At 38.2% G+C, this 19,176-nt stretch overlaps 1 protein-coding gene across 1 annotated transcript; it reads left to right on the top strand.

The window, feature by feature from the left end:
• The first annotated feature begins 1,127 nt into the window (after positions 1-1,127).
• On the top strand, positions 1,128-18,545 carry LOC115924542 (leucine-rich repeat and immunoglobulin-like domain-containing nogo receptor-interacting protein 1). Its single transcript, XM_030986947.1, has 3 exons — positions 1,128-1,613; positions 9,075-9,987; positions 14,910-18,545. The coding sequence occupies exons 2-3, from the start codon at positions 9,088-9,090 to the stop codon at positions 15,942-15,944; spliced, it is 1,935 nt and encodes a 644-aa protein (XP_030842807.1). The 5' UTR covers positions 1,128-1,613; positions 9,075-9,087; the 3' UTR covers positions 15,945-18,545.
• The last annotated feature ends 631 nt before the right edge of the window (positions 18,546-19,176 follow it).

Genomic DNA, 19,176 nt, shown 5'->3' with positions numbered 1-19,176 from the left:
ATACGCATCTGCTAAAGACAATTTTCTAAGATTTCTCAAAATGGGTTTCACTTTTAAAGAATAAAGTCAAACTGCCGCCCATTGCTACTGAATAGGTTGTCACTTTGTAAGGCATGAAAGAGTTTTGAAGGAAGAACAGTTTTTTTAAAGAACAACCTGATACAAATAATTATTTCCCACATAGGATACAGCTACTTAAGAACACCTTGGCTGGGCCAGTCAGCTGGCTGCATAAGGTACTATCTGTTCCCATCAACACACCCCTTAGAGATTAACCTTAATCCCCACAAGACGGGATTAGACAATCGCCATGTAGGATCTACAAGAATATGGTTAAATATTATCGAAGCACCGCCACCGTTAATTGTTTGTTACGAGAATATGAGTTTCTGCATGAGGAAGGAGACTGTTAATGGTTATGTATTATCATGTTAATTACAAAACAAATATCACTGAATAAAAGAATAATAATCTCCTATTAATACAGAAATTATAAGATATTAACAAACCTGATGAGTTTGTTTTCTTTTTGCAATCGATCAAATGTAATAGGCCTAGTGTTAAAAAAATAGGATATCTTTGAAAAAATGTAAAGGGAGAAAAAGTGAAAGAAAGAGAGAGAATGACGGAGGAGGGGGGAATGTTGATTTATATTAGAAAATCGAATTTCATATACTTTAGGTTCTGTAATTTCTATCAAACATTTTTGGGTCCATCTCTCTCTCTCTCTCTCTCTCTCTCTCTCTCTCTTAATTCTTCCCTTCTCATTCTTTCGTTGTCCCTTTTTAAACTTTTCTTTCTAATAAGAAATATTCTACTCTTCATCCACCCCTTTATTTGTCATTTTGTTTTGTTCTCACCTACATTTTGTTCTCACTCATGCTCAGTCGCTTTTCATTACACACTAATGACCAAGGCGCTGCGCGTCCGCCTTGCAGCAGCCAGGCCAAACCAAGTGACAGAATATTATTAGGATGAGAGGGGTTTAAAAATAAAGCTGTGACAGCTTTCGGTAATATGGTAATATCCGGTAACTCGACCGAGCTCTCTCCTCTTCAAATATATATCCCGATCTTGCCCTGGCGGTGCTGCCAGTTTTTCCGCCGCTCGCTGCTAAAGAAGAGCGCACGGCAATCAGATCTCTTCGCCAGTTTACGAAGTTTATATTATGCCGCAGAAAGTTCTCAGACAGTTGTCTGCTCAAGTGCCAGAGAGCACACACGCTTTCCGCCAATAGAACTCTCACTCTTTTCACACAGGCGCTGATGAAAGGCGCCTTAGAGATCGTCTGCATACTTTTGCACCTGAAAAGGATCCACACGCATGCGCGACTTTGTCTGTGTGTTCGCTCCGTTCGTTACTCGGTTTTGTTATCTGAGTTCAACCATCGGGCGAATGATATTGAGAGCGCGTGAGGGGGAGAGAAAGGTCGCACTTTGGTTTTGAAGCTTGCTCGGATCAGTCGTTCTTGTGCGGCTGAAGTTAACAGTGATATTTAGGGATTCAGAGTCCAGGATTGTGGAAATAATGATCGCAGCCTTCCTCTTGGAACTTATTTCTTGGAGCTAATACATTATTGTTTATACTTTGAAACAACTAAACTGTACTGATATGTGAGTATACTTCAAAATTCTATTCTTTCGTCTGATCTTTATTTGTACCTTTTATTATTGTAAGAGCTTACCTTGTTCATATATTCTTTGCTATTGAATTGTTTGTCCCTTTCTTACTAGGTGATTTTATCCTTACATTGTCATCGTATGTTCGTATTATATTGCATGGCATGGTATTTCTTTTCCAAATCACAATAAGAAACAATACACATACAATAGAAAAGTACATATAATAAAATCAAGAGTATATTAAATGGTTGGGTAGCAAACTCAGCTTTGTTAACTTGATAAAAGTTAGCTTAAACTAGAAATACGAAGCAATATTTTGCCAGTGTTTCGTTGCAAGCTGGTGGAAAAATAATGTCAAGCACTGCTACAAGATAAGTCTATTATCATTTCTTACTTATATGATACTTATAACCTTGTGGCGCATTCATCATACAATTGTTAGCATATTTTATATTTTTTTTAAATAAACACTGCAAGTATACAATTTGACGTGAATGTGAAGTAGTATTATCACAGCTCATCAAGCGTTAATAGAACAGCAGGAACATGTTGATATTTTCTTTCATTCGCTAAGTACTGTTGTATATTCTCCCGCTGTTAGGTTTATACACTGCTTTATTTTTCGAACATGTTGAAATGATTGTATTATTTTGAATAACTTTGAGTAACTTTCCCCTGTATATAAATTTATGTATGTTTTTTTCTTCTTCAGTTTGTCTATTTTCCGTCAACCGCCGCACGACTATTTTTTATTCAGATATCATTATATATATATATATATATATATATATATATATATATATATATAATATAAAAAAAAATATATATATATCTGTTAATATTGTATATACATACACCGTTTTATTATGTCAATTCAGACAGCATAACCTTTCAAGCCCAACCTATATCACTTCAGGCAAAAACACCTGTCCGTCATAATATCATAACACATATAGAATCGAGATGGAATATCAGAGATAGTGTGTGGGAGATCTGGGAACAGAAATAGTCTACAATTTCGCTGACAAATATAGAAGATAACTCTCCCTTTTGCTCTTTATTCAATCAGCCTACGTGTTTTCATCTTTACTTTAGCATGTTTTAGTTTTGCGTCTTTTCACCTGTGCAATGCCTCTCTTTTTGATGCACGAGTATAACTTGCCATGCCTAAAACACTTAAACTGGTCACTGCAGATTATGCTATATATAACTTTCAGTTATTAAGCTGGTATTATTTTGGCATCTACTCACCTGTGCAATGCCTCACTTTTTGTACACGAGTATAACTTGCAATGCCTAAACAATTCCACTGCGCATTGTATACTATATGCTATTTATACACTGGTAATGTAATACTCGTAGTTGTAAATCAGAATTAAACATAATCTCCAAAATGCCATCCTTTTAACTATTTATTTGTTTATGATAAATTTATCAATCGATCTCACATGCACTTGCTTCGCCCAGTACAAGAGGGGCTTCTGTGTGGTACATACATGGGCAGCTTTTGTGATGAGCAAAATAGCTTCGTTGCACATTCGGAATTGTTCATAAATGAAACCACCTGTGAATTTAAAGCGAGCAGTAACCTTTTAAACTCCCCTCTCTTTCTGGCCATCAACCTACATCTCATCGAAAGTAAACAAAGGTCACCAAACTCGATCAAAGCCACATTTTGACGGGGAAAACCCGAAAATCATTTTTGTTTACATCTCGGATCTGAGTAGAAGATTGCCATTGATGCGAGGGGGATATTGAGCGGGCTTAATAAACCTCGCTGACCCACGAACTTGTCAACTTTCAGCTCCGTTTTGAGAGGTAAATGACTCAACATGTTTGACGTGAATACTACATTTTCTAAAGAGGTTTATATTTTAGGGGACCGGGGGGGGGGGGTACCCTCTATAGGCCTACGTCAATTGTTTCGCTCTGTCTGGCAGATATAATCTGACAGTTTTACGACTGAAGTAATGTCATAATGAATTATTTCGATGCAGATGTATGCCTATAATGACAACGCAGTCGCATTGTTTCACGAGCTAATATTATTTTTTTAATGTGACATCATGTATTCTTGCCAAGTGATGTGTTAGTTTCTGTTTGTTTGCAAGTGCATATAGCCCTTTAATCCGACTTACAGTTTAATTATGCGACCACGAAAGTATTTCTTTAAATAGATTACCAGAATGTAATAAAAAGCTACCAAAGGGAATAAACTTTATTTTTTGGGGGAAAATGTAAAAATAACACATACATTCAAATTGCTTATACATGGGATGGACATGTGTTAAACGAATGGCTACACAATAAATACACACCTTAAAGACAGAAAACGTTTTGAAACATATATATTAATATAAACGGAAGCCCGTCTTTAACGTAGCCGGTTCTAGTTTTAACGTCTTTTGACTGCCATAATGTTGGAGTCGTTTCTCTTAAAACCGATTGTCATCAATAACGAGTATTACCGTCAATTGTTGTGAAATCGGAAATCTTACAGGGGCTACTTTCCAATCGATGTCATATTTTTCCCCAAGGTAATCCATCACGATTTCACCTCCCTCATCTCTCATTCCGCTATTTTTAGAAAAAGTAAGAAAACGTAATAAACAGTTATTTTCATTCCCAAAATGTGCACATATCCTGTCTTGCACTGGGAGAAAATTGAATTGCTTTACCCTCGAAGCTTAACCTATCTTTCACGAGGAAAACATTAATTGATTATCCCACGTGTCATTTCATCGAGACTTTAACTTGATTATGAAAACAAATTTGCCGCTTTCGCCAATTAAACGACCTTGCTAAGTATCAAAACTAAGAATATGGAAAATACATTACATTTCGTACTTTCGTGGGGTGAAAATGTATTTGTCTATACATTGCAGCTACAGCAGTAAGCTGAACAATCTTTGTACACAAAATTATTTGCTTTAAACGGACTCTGAATATCTCCAGGACTTTTACCGATCCAAGCGCTTCTGTCTTTGATATCCGCATTCAAATTTCTTCCTGACTTCAATTTTTATCATCCTCTTCGCTATGTGTAATTTATTTGTCAATCGAGTTGTCCGTCATTATAGCTTGACACGTTTTCCTTATGCATTTATGGTGGTATGATCCACATGCTGTTACAAAATGGTTCAATAGTTCATTTGATATTGCATACAGTAAGTATTAAGTAAAATTAAGCACTTCCGTTGATTTTTTGGGGAAATGAATATAAATCGTCTTTGTGTACTTCATAAATCTATAGGAAATAGTCTCCTAGACAATACTCCTTTCCCATCGTAGAGTATGGACGATATTAATGTTATGTACCAATGTCAGTCTCACTTATGGCACCTGCAGGACCCTGTTTGTTTTGGTATCCAAGAAAAACTTGATGAAAAAAAAAACTGCAATAGGTAAGGCAAGCACCCAGGTAAAACATAGCCCCTTGTTGAACCTGCCCAACATGTAACTATATCCCGAAACATGCTGCATGTGGTGGATTGTTTCCATTGCCAGCTGATTGCTGGGGCCCGTAACGCAAAGGTTTGCAATCAATTAAATGTCAATTGCAAATTTAATACGACGGTTCTGATTGGTATATGATCAGCCTTTTGAACAATATGTGCATGCAGCGATGCTCTTGATTGGCTACTGTCATTTTGTAGTTGATTGCAAACCATTGTGTTACGGGGCTGATCCAACACGGCCTACCTCGTATCTCTCCTTCCAAAATGTACATGTACATTCTGCGCACGTTTGGGTCATAAACATGCAAGTGCAGGTTATTTCTATTTACTCCCACTGGATGTACATCAATGTCTATTGCTCACGATGCGTCAATTCCCTGACGTATAGGACTGCGTCAACGACTAGGCTTTGACGCACCTTGTAAAAATGGCATCCGTTTCACGTGTGCAACGGGTATTACAGAAGAAGTTCGACTTTGTTACGAAAACAAAAATGAAAGCCGTGCGAACGCGTTCCTAATCGCCATTCAATACTGCGATAATGAGATTGACGTTACCGCTTGACTTTTCATAATTTCCGACAGACATGGAAATTTCAAACTACAGCCTCGGGCATGCTTTTAACGTTAAAGCCTGAGTTTTCATGTTCCCCTTATACATACAGTCATGTAGATTCAGTATGTTGGAATACTGTTTTGAAACACTGCGACGTAGCCGACTGAATGTATTCGTCCAATGAACATCACTGTGATGAAAAAGGAAAAGGAAAAAAGGAATTATCATACTTTTAATGCCTAAGACATTTTTGTTTCTAGGTTTTGCTGTATGAAACGAAATAGATTTAATTATAAACAGATGAACTCATGGCCAAAAACTGCAGTTTGTCAACCTTATTTTGATTGTAAAATCTACCTGTCTTTAAAGGATAATATATGTTAAAATAAAGCCGAAAAAGTAAAAGACCTAAAAACATACGATGTTAGTGTGTGTATATATATATTTAACATTATTGCTTTCTATTCATTCCAATGCATACATGTTGTTGCAAGAGAACATGGTCACAACTTCGTATTGGATTAAGATCTTATCCACGCTCTCCACTGCTAACGTATATTAATTTTACACTAGGGACTATATTACTAATGTCCTAGTGCTTTCAATTTCTCTACGAACATTATGAAGGCCAGCATGACCTGTTTTTATCTTATTGCAGCCACGTCATTCATAACTACTGTAATTAGCAGTGAGTCTTATAGATTTCACATAATTTTAATTAGTTATTTACTTTTATTTCGAATGAATTCTATGGCTGTTGTTAATTAAAGCTAAGCAGAAAATACATACAGAATTGATAATTGGTTCGCTCAAACATTTAAATGGATGGGAGGGGGAGGAGATTGTGTTGGACGAAATTTGCCGAAAAGTTTCACGGCAGGAAATGAGAATAATTTCCTAACAGAGGTTAACATTTTCTAATATTGTACACTATAGCAACGCTCATGCTTAAATTTAGTTTTCAGGTGAATATGACTATTTCCACGAAGGAGTTATATAAAATTCACATCATTTGCCGACATTTGTGGTGATTCGTAGAGTTCATTCCCAAGGTAATTAGTTTCCCTTCACTAGTCGTTTAATCCACCTCGTCTCTTAAAAACGTGATCTATTACGAAAACAAAACGAAAAATTACACAAAACAGTACGTGTGGGGGCCCTAGCATTCTGTACAGTAATCCATGAAGCATGTGTTTTTTGCCGTTGTAGATTTTCCTTAAGATTCTCAGAGGAAAATGTGTCGAAAGACTGGGGAAAATGTCAAGGAAAGATATCAGATACATGAGAACAATTTCCAACCGTTTTTTGTTGTCATCCCCAATAGTTTCCTCGACTTTCACGGGAGCGGTATGGCAGACATTAGTAACTTTCTAAAGGATATTTGTAAAAATATGTTTAACTGCAGTTGTCATTCTTCATGAACCATGCATGTATATTGTGCTTTATGTAATGTAAGTAGATTTGTCAGATCTTCAGAAGAGTACTACAGTTTGTTGGTTTAATAGAAAATAGTTATAATCTTGTGAAACTATACGAAGTCAAGCTGTGTTTATATGATGCTACCCCCCCCCCCCATATGTCAAAATTTGAACATGCTCTAAATTAAAAAAAATCTTTTTAATCTGTATCACTTTCTTATATGTTCCTGCGTTGTTCTTGACATGTCTATTTAACTATTTCCCATGTTGTCTACAAAACTATACATTTGACCCTGTCTCTGTTTCGGAATGTTCCTCCTTATTTCCCCTCTCCTCTGCCTTGCTTCTCTCTCTCTCTATTTTCCTATTATTCTCTCTTTCTCTCACTCAATCTCATTTTCTCTGTACTCGTATGTATGCCTGTTTATCTATATCTTTTTCTCTATCTAGTCTGTCTCTCTTTATTTTACATTTGTATTCGATTATGTGTGTGTGTGTGTGTGTGTGTGTATTGGGTTTTTACAGACGTGTATCAATCAGATATGATTATTTAAGTCTGGGACCGACCTTTAAACGTCACCATCCGAAAGACGTGACTCAGTTTCGAACCTGCGTCCTCGGCTGAATCAGTTTGTAACTTCCACTTTTTAGCTGGATTACAGGCGCACGCCACAACGCCTAGTTTCGATTATGTTCGTTTCTAATGGTGCTATCTACTGCAGCTTTTGCACAATCAAAATGGTTTGTAAATGAAACCACGTGTGAAATTAAAGCGAGCAAAAAAACATGACGTCACAGCATGTAACTAAGCCGCAGTCACTACCTACCACATTTCAATAATCTCAGAAGATTGTTAAACATGAATATTCGTTGATAAAACAGGACGTCGAACCCAATACAAAAAGCCCTCCAATCAATCACTAAATGAACATATGGTACATTATCCTTTCCCCTTTTCCCACTTTTTCTTGTCGTTTCTTCTTCTTCATTTTGTTTAATTCTTCTTTATTTCTGCCAGTCATTGCTCACTGATCTTATTATCAGTAGGACGAATTATCGACCTGAGCAGTATGTTCGAATGTCAGGCTAAAAAGCTCTAAATCACGGTTGCCTACGGAAGCCACATGGTCTCCAGTGTCTCTTGTTAAGCACGGTGTTTGCCTTTGGAAACCGATTAATGTATGACTCAAAACATTCACGTCGAAAGGGTTCTCGATACCAGACCTGCTCGATACCAATTAAGCGAAATTCGGTTGGAGAACTGGAATTGGAAACGTTTCCCCTTCAATGTGTCGAATAAATGGAATTGAAATTAAAGTTTGTCACGTTGAAGTTGATACAAAGTAATATATGGAATATGACTTTTTATCATAGGATGTGAAGCGAATGCTGGGAACTATTACGTGTAGTTATCTATTCGTTCATTTAAAGCTTATCTGCCATAGTTTACAGGAGGGATTAGAGCGCTCTGCAAGGTCACTGGACAGGTGGTTATCTCATCAACTCAGCTCTCAGTTAACATAAGAAAAAGAGGATCATGGGGGACCAATGGTCACCGATTAGGCTTTGGTTGTTATATAGAGGGCGCAAGTAGCTACAAGTAGTGCAGTGGGCCTTTAAAGATTCATCTCATTCCTAAGGTTTCCCATTGTAATCGTTTCATGTATATACTACAGAGTAAGCATAAATTACGATCATGAAATTTACGCCAGTTCTTGGAAAGTGTATTGTTTTTGACAGTTTGTGCTTTTATGCCGAGATTGATACTGCTCTATTGTTGTTGTTCATTATCATTATTATTTTTATTAATTATTATTATGGGGCCTATCTTTATTAATATCATTATTATAATTATTAATATCAACATTTCTCTTTCTTATACTATCATTTTCATTATTATTATGATAATAATTATTATTATTACTATTACTATTGATTATTATATATTATTTCTTGTGAACTATTTTTTAAACCACCTATCACATATTGACATCCATTTTGTTTGTATTCTATCCTTGTAGATCCTCTGTCATCATGAAGTACACGACGTCAACGATGAGCGCTATGCTCTTGATCGTCTTCCTTGTCCTATGCCAAGTACTTGATCCCACCGCTGCCGTCGGTTGTATCCGACCACCGTCCTGCGACACCGATGAGGAGGCCGGCTTTGCCAGCATGCTCTGTGGTCAGCGACGTCTGAACTGCATTCCCCAGGAGCAGCACCACGCGCGCTTCCTGGACATGCACGGCAACAGGCTCACCAACCTCCTGCAGGACGCCTTCAGGCAATTCTACAACCTTGAGAGACTCGATCTGAGCTCGAACGAGATTGCCTCCATCACACCCGGGGCATTTTCGGGACTTCACAACCTCACGAGTCTGATCCTGAAGAGCAACAGGATCGAGAGCATCAGCGCCAGTACTTTCTCGGGTGCAGCCAAGTTGGAGACCCTGGACCTGTCCAGGAACAACATCTCCAGGATCACGGTTGGAGCGTTTAATGGTCTGAGCCAACTCAGGACGCTGTACCTCAATGAGAACCAATTGATGTGGTTAAGACCTGGTATGCTTCAGGGTCTCCCAAGACTAGCCCTCTTATCCATCCACAGCAATGGTATAAGCACCGTCGATGCAGCGGCCTTCCGAGGACTTACCCATCTCCGTGCTCTCCAACTGAACAACAACCACATCGCCACCATGGGCAACATCTTCGTATCCTTGCCATCACTGTCCACTTTATGGATCGGTGAGAACCCGCTAGAGTGTGACTGTCGGGTGGAGTTCCTCAGGAGGCTTTTAGTGCCACAACAGGCTGGTGCTGGTCTCCTGGCTGTAAGACACCCGGTGATCTGCAGTGGGCCTAATGTCATGAGGGGTCTCGATATGCGGTACGTCAAGGATGCTCTCCAATGCACCAAGCCAATCTTCAAGAGGGTAAGTTCACACAATGTATTCATAACACGTAGCGTCCATTGCACACGGGGCGTCATTGTAATGGCGTTAGTACCTGCGCTAATAAAGCCTGTCAAGGCAATCAGCCCTTACGCAAGTAATTACATTTTTTAACGACGTTACCCTCATATGGCGCATCGAAGACCGCTAGTTGGTGACGCAGTCGTATGTCACGCTAGTGTCGCCTCGTCGCCTCGATGGGCGTAATGTTATTTATTCCATTGCTGTATAGAAACTGCAATTTACTTGTGAGAAGGTAGGATTAACCTAAGATTGAGGGCGGGAGGCCATTTTGTTTGTTGTTATTTGCCTATCTCATATTACGCCAGACTATAAATCCACGGAAACCTCATAATCCAACTAACGCTTGAAGAATTGACAGAGATGTCTGCACAGATTCATATAGGGTATAGAAGAGAAGCATGAAGTAAAAGAGACAATCCCGCATCATCACCGAGCAACCACTACGCCTAGACCAATTACCAGCTTTCTCAGGCAATTAGCGCCTCTCGCTAACTGTTGCCTAACGGCTTCAACATAGTGGCAGCATTCGTAGGAAAACTCCAATTCATATTGATAATTCAAAATTAAGTTATCACTCTTCCCCCTCCTCAAGCGGAGATCATATGTACGTTAGAAACATGAAAGACCTGGCCGCCGAACGGGGTTATCAGTACTTCCGGGGTCGGGTTGTGTTTCCGGTTCGGGCCTGGGGATAGTCATACCATTCCTTCAGCACGGCGGGATAGTAATCTTCCCCTATATTTTGTTGAATGAATGAATGAAATCGACTCTTACCTGGGCAATGACCAAAGCATTCCCCAAGAATTCATTTCCCAGAAATATGCCCGATATCTGGGGATCTGAAAGATATGACCTAGATTCGCGCACCTGAATTTACAGGATATTGAAATACAGGATGTTTATTTTGTACGTTTGACTGGAGTCCCGCTGCGTGGTCAATTTGACAGTTAATTGCGCTTTTCCGAAACAATTTGCTCTCTCTATATTTTTAGTTATCATAATATTTCTTAACCCATTCATCTTTAGAAATATTACAAATATTGATACTGATAATGTATGTCTGCCCTTTAATGTAGGGTCCTTTTAGTAGCGTTGCTATTTAAGTTTTGCCCCCATTCGCATTACTAGTATTATCTGTAAAGCGCTTAGAGACATTAATTAAGCGTTATATAAAAGCGGAATTTTATTATTATTATTTATTATTATATTCATATATGATCAAGAGGGGCATATCAATTTTCTTATTGCTGCAAAATTTGATAAAGTTGTTCTCTATTTTATACACACTTTATCCGTGGAATATTGTATCGGCGAATGACGAAAGTCACAATGTATTAGCACTGTTCTCGTGAAGTCAGTTGTTCTTGCGTACTATTATCATTATCATTATTGAGTTTAACTATGCTGTTCCAACTAAACGTATTACCATCAATCACCTACACTGGATCCTAACACAAAGCTCAGTTTAAATCAAATGCTATTTGCATCAACCCATCTCTTTTCCTTGTTCAAAACACCAAAAGAGATTATATCATTTAAAAAAATCTGAAGCAACCGCATGCGATCTAAAATATAATACATTTTCAACAAAAAGATTATGTTAAAGTCCGATGCAACACACAAGCTATTTAAAAGATGGTACAGGTTAGGTTTATCATGCAAGCCCTGGATTTGAGAGTTTGTAAACAGAATACTTTCCGGCAGTTGGTGGTAGTCCCTCGGATTTGCCCTCGAAAATCCTCCCGCCTACATGTATATCCTCCCTTTTTCATTGCGCTTAAAGCCCCTCAAAAGTGATGGGAGCCCCAACAATTTGATGGCAAAATTTCACTTAAACTGTAACATAAAGTGAAATAGGATGTCATTCAAGACACATTTCTGCAAGGATTTTCAAAACAAATGTGTTTGAAGTTGAATATTGATAAAGGAATACAAAATTTGATCTTCTACGTACAACAGAAAACCCATATTATGTTTTCTTTTAACAATATTTGTCTCCAAACGCTTTTTTTGTGTGTCTTAAATAACATCCACTTTCACATTATAATACAATTAAAGTGAAATTTTGCCTTCAAGTTTTTGGAAATTTGGAGCTCCCGACACTTTTTAGGGGGGCTTTAAAAATTCATTACCATCCCAGCTTTTCGTTGATCCCCTTCAAGCGCACGACCTGACAGCTTTCGGTTCGAATTTCCATGTCGGGGTGCGATGAAGAGAAAAAAAACGAGGCTCCTTGGGCAACACCCCTCTCCCTTGTTAATCTCTCCGGAACATCTCCTACACCCCTTTAAAGGGGGCAGGCAGTTTTAAATGAGCTCAAGGCTCGATAATCAGCAAATGAATAGACGATTTCAGTAGAAACTGTTTCGTGAGTAGAAAAAATGTATTCCGGGGGCAGGCAAGCAAGGCATGCCAAAAGAAATGAAATTGACGATAGCTCAGAGAAAGAGAGATTGGAAAAAAATAGAGCATTCATTAAGCTGGACCATGGAGTATCACATTTGAATATCACGAACTTGAATCTTTGCGAGATGAATAAATTATAGCCTTCCTTAAAGCCCTTCGTAAATCTTTGAATCTATTAATGTGAGAACAAAACAAAAAGTATAGCATATGTAACTAAATTGAAATAAAACGTTTCTATTCCAGTTAAGATTGAATAATTTCGACATCTAAGCAGTGGATTCTCAATTTTAGATGTAGTGTACTGATGAAACTATGAAGAATGATAAAGAAGAAAATTGCTCGTATAGTTTGTTGCTGCTCCGTAATAAATTAATGTACCCAACAATAAAACTTTTTTGTACATAACCTGGGTGATATCATATCTCTTAGTGTCCATTTACACTGAAAGTATGAACATAATTACTCTGCGCCTATGAATATCCATTACTACAACTGAAAGTGTGAAAGGCCCCATTTCTTTCTTCACATTTGGCAGTATTACAACTAAGAAAGTGGATTTTAAAACCCACTCAAATGGTGAATGGGGGGGGGGGGGAGTGGGAGAGCGGAAATGAATTATGATTTCTCTGAACCATAAGGGAATTTCAGAATTAATTTGGAATATTATTAAAATAGACAAATCAAGGTTAAGGGTAGGTGGTTTCAAGATTCACAAGCTATTATCATAAATCCATCACTGTTTCGTTTACTTGAACTCTGCCTGTCTGCAAACTTGGCCTCGTGATTAATAAGAATTTTACTTTCAAGAGGAATTATAAATGGTGATGATTGATGATAATGATGATCATATAATGATACTCAGTGGCGGAGGGGGGGGGGGCGATAAAAGAAGAACTTTAGAACTGATTGTCCTCCCTGCCAAAGAATCCTGGACCTACTACCGATAGTAATAATAATAACACCACTACTGCTAATGATAATGATGATGATGATGATAATAATAACAACAACAACAACAGCAATAATAATAATTAATAATATTAATATCAATGATAGTAATATAGAATAACAAATAAAGGAAATAAATTAACCCGGTGTTATTTTCCGAATATACTACCAAACAGTATCAATTCTAACTTTTAATGATCAAGGAATAGAGATGGTAAAATTGATTATGAATACTTGGAGCAGGGCTTAATTAAATCCATATTATCGGCTTTGATATTATACATCTTCAGACGTGGCCTATAGAAACTATAATGTTTATACATGAATATTATGTAAAGGCGTTCTAATGTTGTAATACTTAAAAAAAAAAAAAAATCCCCTTCCACAGGGTTCTTTATTTTCAAAACAAATTTCATCATATACAGAACATCCATATATCATATACAAATAATTAAAGAAATAATTTCCATACATAATGGCTTGACACAGATAATAATCATCACGGCCAAAAACTTTTGTGGCAGATAAAAACAAACATTTATGACAAAATTAGTACTTTAAATATATAATTTTAAAAAAAAATACCAAACATAAAATACATGATCACGTTTATGTTAGCACATTTCCAACACTCTCAAAATATTTTCTAAAGTGAAACCATTTCTTTTTTAGTTTTTTAGTTGTAATACTTACGCTTCTAAACTGTATTCCAATGTCTTACATTTTTGTATGGTAAAGAACAGGAAGCATCACACGTGTCTCTCACATATCTTCTCTAATTAATCACAAACCTGACACGCATTGCCTTGGAAAATCCTTAAACAGTCTATTACCACGACAACCAACAGAATGGGGGCAGCATGCCAAAGTTATTAATAACATTCGCACCGTGAGAATCATCTAAATACAGCTCGAATCAAAAGAGAAGAGTTGGCGCATATGTTAGGCACACGACGAGCTATCAGGACGTGAATAGGAAGTCCCACTGCCTTGTGTTCCTACCTTTGATGAAATTACTGCTATTTTGAGTGAAGGTTAATTATCATTGAAGCCATTGCAGGGGGAGACACTTGCTTAGTTTTCGCTAGCACGAGAGAGAAAGAAGAATAATCTCGAGGTAAAAAAATAATTGAAAGATATATGTCTTCATTTGCCAAAAATTGTACACTAAAACATCAACAAGTCAATGTTGCGCGTTTTTTACAAAAATATAAGAATAATATTGAAATATAATCATAATATTGACACAACAAATCTTTTAAAACTACAGTAAAAACATTGCATCAAATGAGTCGATGGCAAGGGGAAAAATACCATCGACGTGAAAATTGTGAAAGCCAAGGACGCTTTTTTGTTGCTTATGTTTAAACATATTCGGCAAAGTCATGGTAAATTGTGTCCAACGTTGCCCTTTCACAGTTTTCAGTGCATTGTGGTATCATTATTATATTCAATTTTGAGCGTCAGCAAAGGGTTTGCAGATGGTATATTGACCCCTACATCTTTTTCTTTCTCTTTCTCTACAGGAAAGGTTCCAGTATCTTATTGCCAAAGGACAGGACATCTCAATGACATGCGATGCTTCAGGTATCCCTCTCCCGGCCTTGTCCTGGGTGAGCCCTAGGGGAGAACCCATCCCCTCCATCACAGCCAGTACAGCCAACCTGAACTACGCCCATGCCCCTCGCATCAGCGTCCGAAGCGATGGGTCTCTCAACATCCGCCACGCCCAGCTCAATGACGGTGGCAACTACACCTGCCTGGCACAGAACCCCGGTGGTCAAGCAATGGCCGAAATTCGAGTCACCGTGGTCAACGAACTCCCAAAGCCAACCCTTGATGCTCCAAGGAAAACGACCCCAGATATGTGGCCCAATGGTGGCGGTGACCCTGCGGGCAACGAACCATTGGGAGGTTGGCCGAAGCAGGAGCGTCCACCGTTCGCGTGCATACCGGAGCGATCCCGGGCGTGTGATTCTGCAACAGGTGTGGTCGTAACGGCCATCGTGACTTTTCTGACGACCCTTATAACCTGCGTGGTCGTCTTTTACCTTTGGTATCGTAAGCAAACAGCCAAGATCCACTTCGCTTCATCGCCAATCCCGAAGACGCAGGGACCCCTCAACAATCAGTCATCGATGAAACCGACACTTCGCCGCTTTATTAACGCCATCTCGAACCCTGCACACCTGTACGCCAAGCCCAAGCCCACGAAAAAGCAGCGCCAGGCCGGGTTCACCTTTCACAAATCCAGCAACAAAGCGGACGAGGCATGCAGACACATTATAGCCCCGCTGACAGAAAAGCCGTCTATTCTCAGTCAAGGCATTCCAGAAATGGACGCGCCCCCGCCACCGCCCATGACCGGATTGAACCGGTCACACCCGAAAACAAGTGAACAGAAGAGGTTAAGCGTCGCGCGGGAACTGCTCCAAAACAGCGCCACTATCTCGCGGTCTTCACACCTTTACGAGAACGCGACAGCTTTAAATGATGACCCGAACTACACAGCACTAGATCCTATGACGAGATGTATAGTCAACGACACCTACGTATCTTAGATTAGTTATGACAAGAAAATAGGTATGATTTTATTTATGAAGAACAATCCATATAAGATCACAACATGAAGGATTCTTTTGTCGTTATCTAAGAAAATCGAACAAATCAATGAATGACTATCGTCGCTCATTTCAATTGAGGGAAGTGGCGGATAAAATGGATAGCTAGTATGGTATTTGAATGGATTTCGAAGCCTACTTGTCCTACGAAGACATGAACGAATTGCGGCATTCGTCAAAACGAAATCAAAGTTTTATACATGACCTGGAGAACTTGCAACATTTTAAATTTCAGGTGACTGTTTTTATGAAAGTGAAGGAGAAAGAACTCCATATTTAGTCTCTAGGAACTCAATGGTTGATGGAATGCTTGTGACTAAGCGAATGAGACGGAATACAGTTCAATTTTCAAGGAACTATTTTATGATCATGGCTCTAAACGGCATGCAGGCTATGCATGACAAGCATGTATTTTATCGGTAGAAGTTTGCACCTGAAAAGATATCCACGCTTGGTGGATCCATGCAGGGAAAGGGGGTGGGCGCGGCGCATAATGCGATACTCAAATGCATTTACCCCCACTGTCAGTGTTTGGAGTTGTTTCGAAAAGATATCCATATTTCAAAGAGTTCATCACATTCGGTAGACCCTCAGCTCCCCTACCTCTGCAAACCTATCATTTCTTCCACAGCATGTTTACAACATCAATTATCACCTGTCTGTGACGGACTCCTGCGCATCCACTTTTAACCAGTAATCACCATCTGGACACTACGACATACGTCACCTGGTACATTTCCTTTATTTTCCCTTTCTCCTCCCTCTTCTTCATCCTCCTCTTCCTCTTCTGTTTTTGTCACAAGACGTGAGGTTAATAACCCCTCTACCATTTCAGGCCATGCTTTAATAGAAATGAGCCTCGAATCTTGCAAATTAATGAATTCCGGTCCTCGATATCCGTTGTAGGGTTGGTCCGCAACCAGCCGTAACAAACATGCCTGGATGGTGCTCTGTGAATGCTCTCATACATACGTAATACTTCGGTTAAAAGCATCCAGACCTATTTATGTCCATGGTTGAAAGGGGTTTGTTGTACCATGGACATAAATAGGTCTGGACCAATTTTAATTAACAGGGGGGTATGTATACTTCACACGTAATACTTCTGTAAAAGCATCCAGACCTATTTATGTCCATGGTTGAAAAGGGTTTGATGTACCATGGACATAAACAGGTCTGGATCATTCTAAATAACAGGGGAGTATGTATACTTCAGACGTAATACTCTACTTGAAAGCATCCAGATCTTTTTTTGTCCATCGTTAAAATGGAGCATGTGTACTAAGATGTGATACAGTATATGCCTTAACCCATTTTTATACGAACTATACGATATCACTAGAGGAGTAAAATGATTGCTCGTAAGTTTACACATTAGCAACAAATTTGACGTCATTATAAACAGTGGAAGTCAGATGTCATTGTACAGTGTTTTTCTTTAAACCATGTCACTAAAAGACCTGAAGGTATAGTTACTTATCTCGAAGAGTTATCCACCTGAAGACACTAAGACAGTGTAGAGCGATGTTTTTAAGTTTTGAATAAGTGTGCCTCGAAATAGTTTAGATAAATGAGGAATTGCGATAGGAGAAAAACGGTGCGACAGAAAACGTAAAAGAGAGAGAGAAAAGGTTTAGGGAGCCTTGTTTCTTTTCCTTGCAGTCATGCACGTACTTTTACATGATTATAAATTGGGCGCGCAATTTCAAGAGTGTGACTGACATTTCGTTTCCATGGTTACGAAAAGGGCATCACTTCTGTGCTGTTCTAATGCCCCTAAAGTGAAAAAGAATTGAGCTATTTTATATCTGTACCAAATTTAATAATCTAATTTGTTACCATAAACTATCCCTTGAACCGTAAATCTATGACTGTTTCACAAAGACGTGAGTCCGTATAGTTATGTGAACTACGTCTAATTAATCATCGCTAAAATATCTGTAAAGAAATTGTGTGTGAGATATATATGCAGTATATATATAGTATCGTCATTCGATATAATCTTATTGTCTTCTTTTTCATGTGATCGCTTTGAGTATGTAATTGTGGTGACATTGGTAGTTCCATTTTTCCTAACATAAAGAATGGACTTTGAATCTAAAAATGCTTTTTCAATATCTGTTTATGAATTGTATTACTTGGTCTGCTTGATAAAAGTTCTTGTTAAGGAAATTTTACATTTTTGAAAATTACTAGTTGATTATGTTTCAATTTAAAAAAGGAGAATGAATCTTTCAGCCTATGTCTTTCAGCCTTTTTTAGATTTTAAAAAAGTCATCTTCATGGGGGACAATGAGTAATATGTTTTATTAATGGTTGTATTTATCTTTATTGTACATAAGATGTATAATTCTTTATTTGGTGACCATGTTTGAGACGAAATTTGAAGCTATCAAAAAGTATTTTATTTGTGATTTCTTTTGTTTGTTGTGAAATGTATGTATGATAAAATGTTGACTATGTAAATAGTATTTGTACGTCATGACTTACGTGTAAAATAAAATTCTATGAGCAATAAACGAGAATGAATTTATTATGAAATCGCTGTTTGAATATTTGTATTGATTTTGGAAGAAGCTGTGGAGCTGTGTATAATTCTTGATAAAAATATGAAGTATTTGCAGAAATATATCATATTAATAATATAATATCCTTAATGGTTACGGCAAAATTAATCGGTTGGATGCCCATAAGACCTCAGTTGTATGTTAAATATATGGATATGCGACAGGTTTTAAAGGGTTAATGTTTAGTAGAAGCGAATAGACGAGAAAAGAGATAAGGAGAGAGAGAGAGAGAGAGAGAGAGAGAGAGAGATGGACGAGAGAAAGGGAAAGAGAGAGGGAGGGAGAGAGAGAGAGAGAGAGAGAGAGAGGAGAGAGAGAGAGAGAGAGTGAGTGAGAGGGAGAGAGAGAGAGGGGGGGGGGGATGGTTATTACATGAAATAATTAATATGATAGTACAAGAGAATGCGCTCTTCATATAACGCTCGCCTACCCCACCCCCTTTTACCATTACGCAACCAGAATTATCATGTTATCCCCACACCCATGAGTGCAACTAGGTTACACATACCTTTCTCTATCTTCATAATTGTCTTAATCATTCCTTTTATATGATCTCATAATGTGAGTGTCTCAAAATATCTTCCGTCATGTATGAGCGCCGTCAC

The sequence above is a fragment of the Strongylocentrotus purpuratus genome, unplaced genomic scaffold, assembly GCF_000002235.5.
Source record: "Strongylocentrotus purpuratus isolate Spur 01 unplaced genomic scaffold, Spur_5.0 spur5_scaffold_16, whole genome shotgun sequence".
NCBI lineage: Eukaryota > Metazoa > Echinodermata > Echinoidea > Camarodonta > Strongylocentrotidae > Strongylocentrotus > Strongylocentrotus purpuratus.
This window is presented reverse-complemented; position numbering and strand designations above follow the sequence as displayed.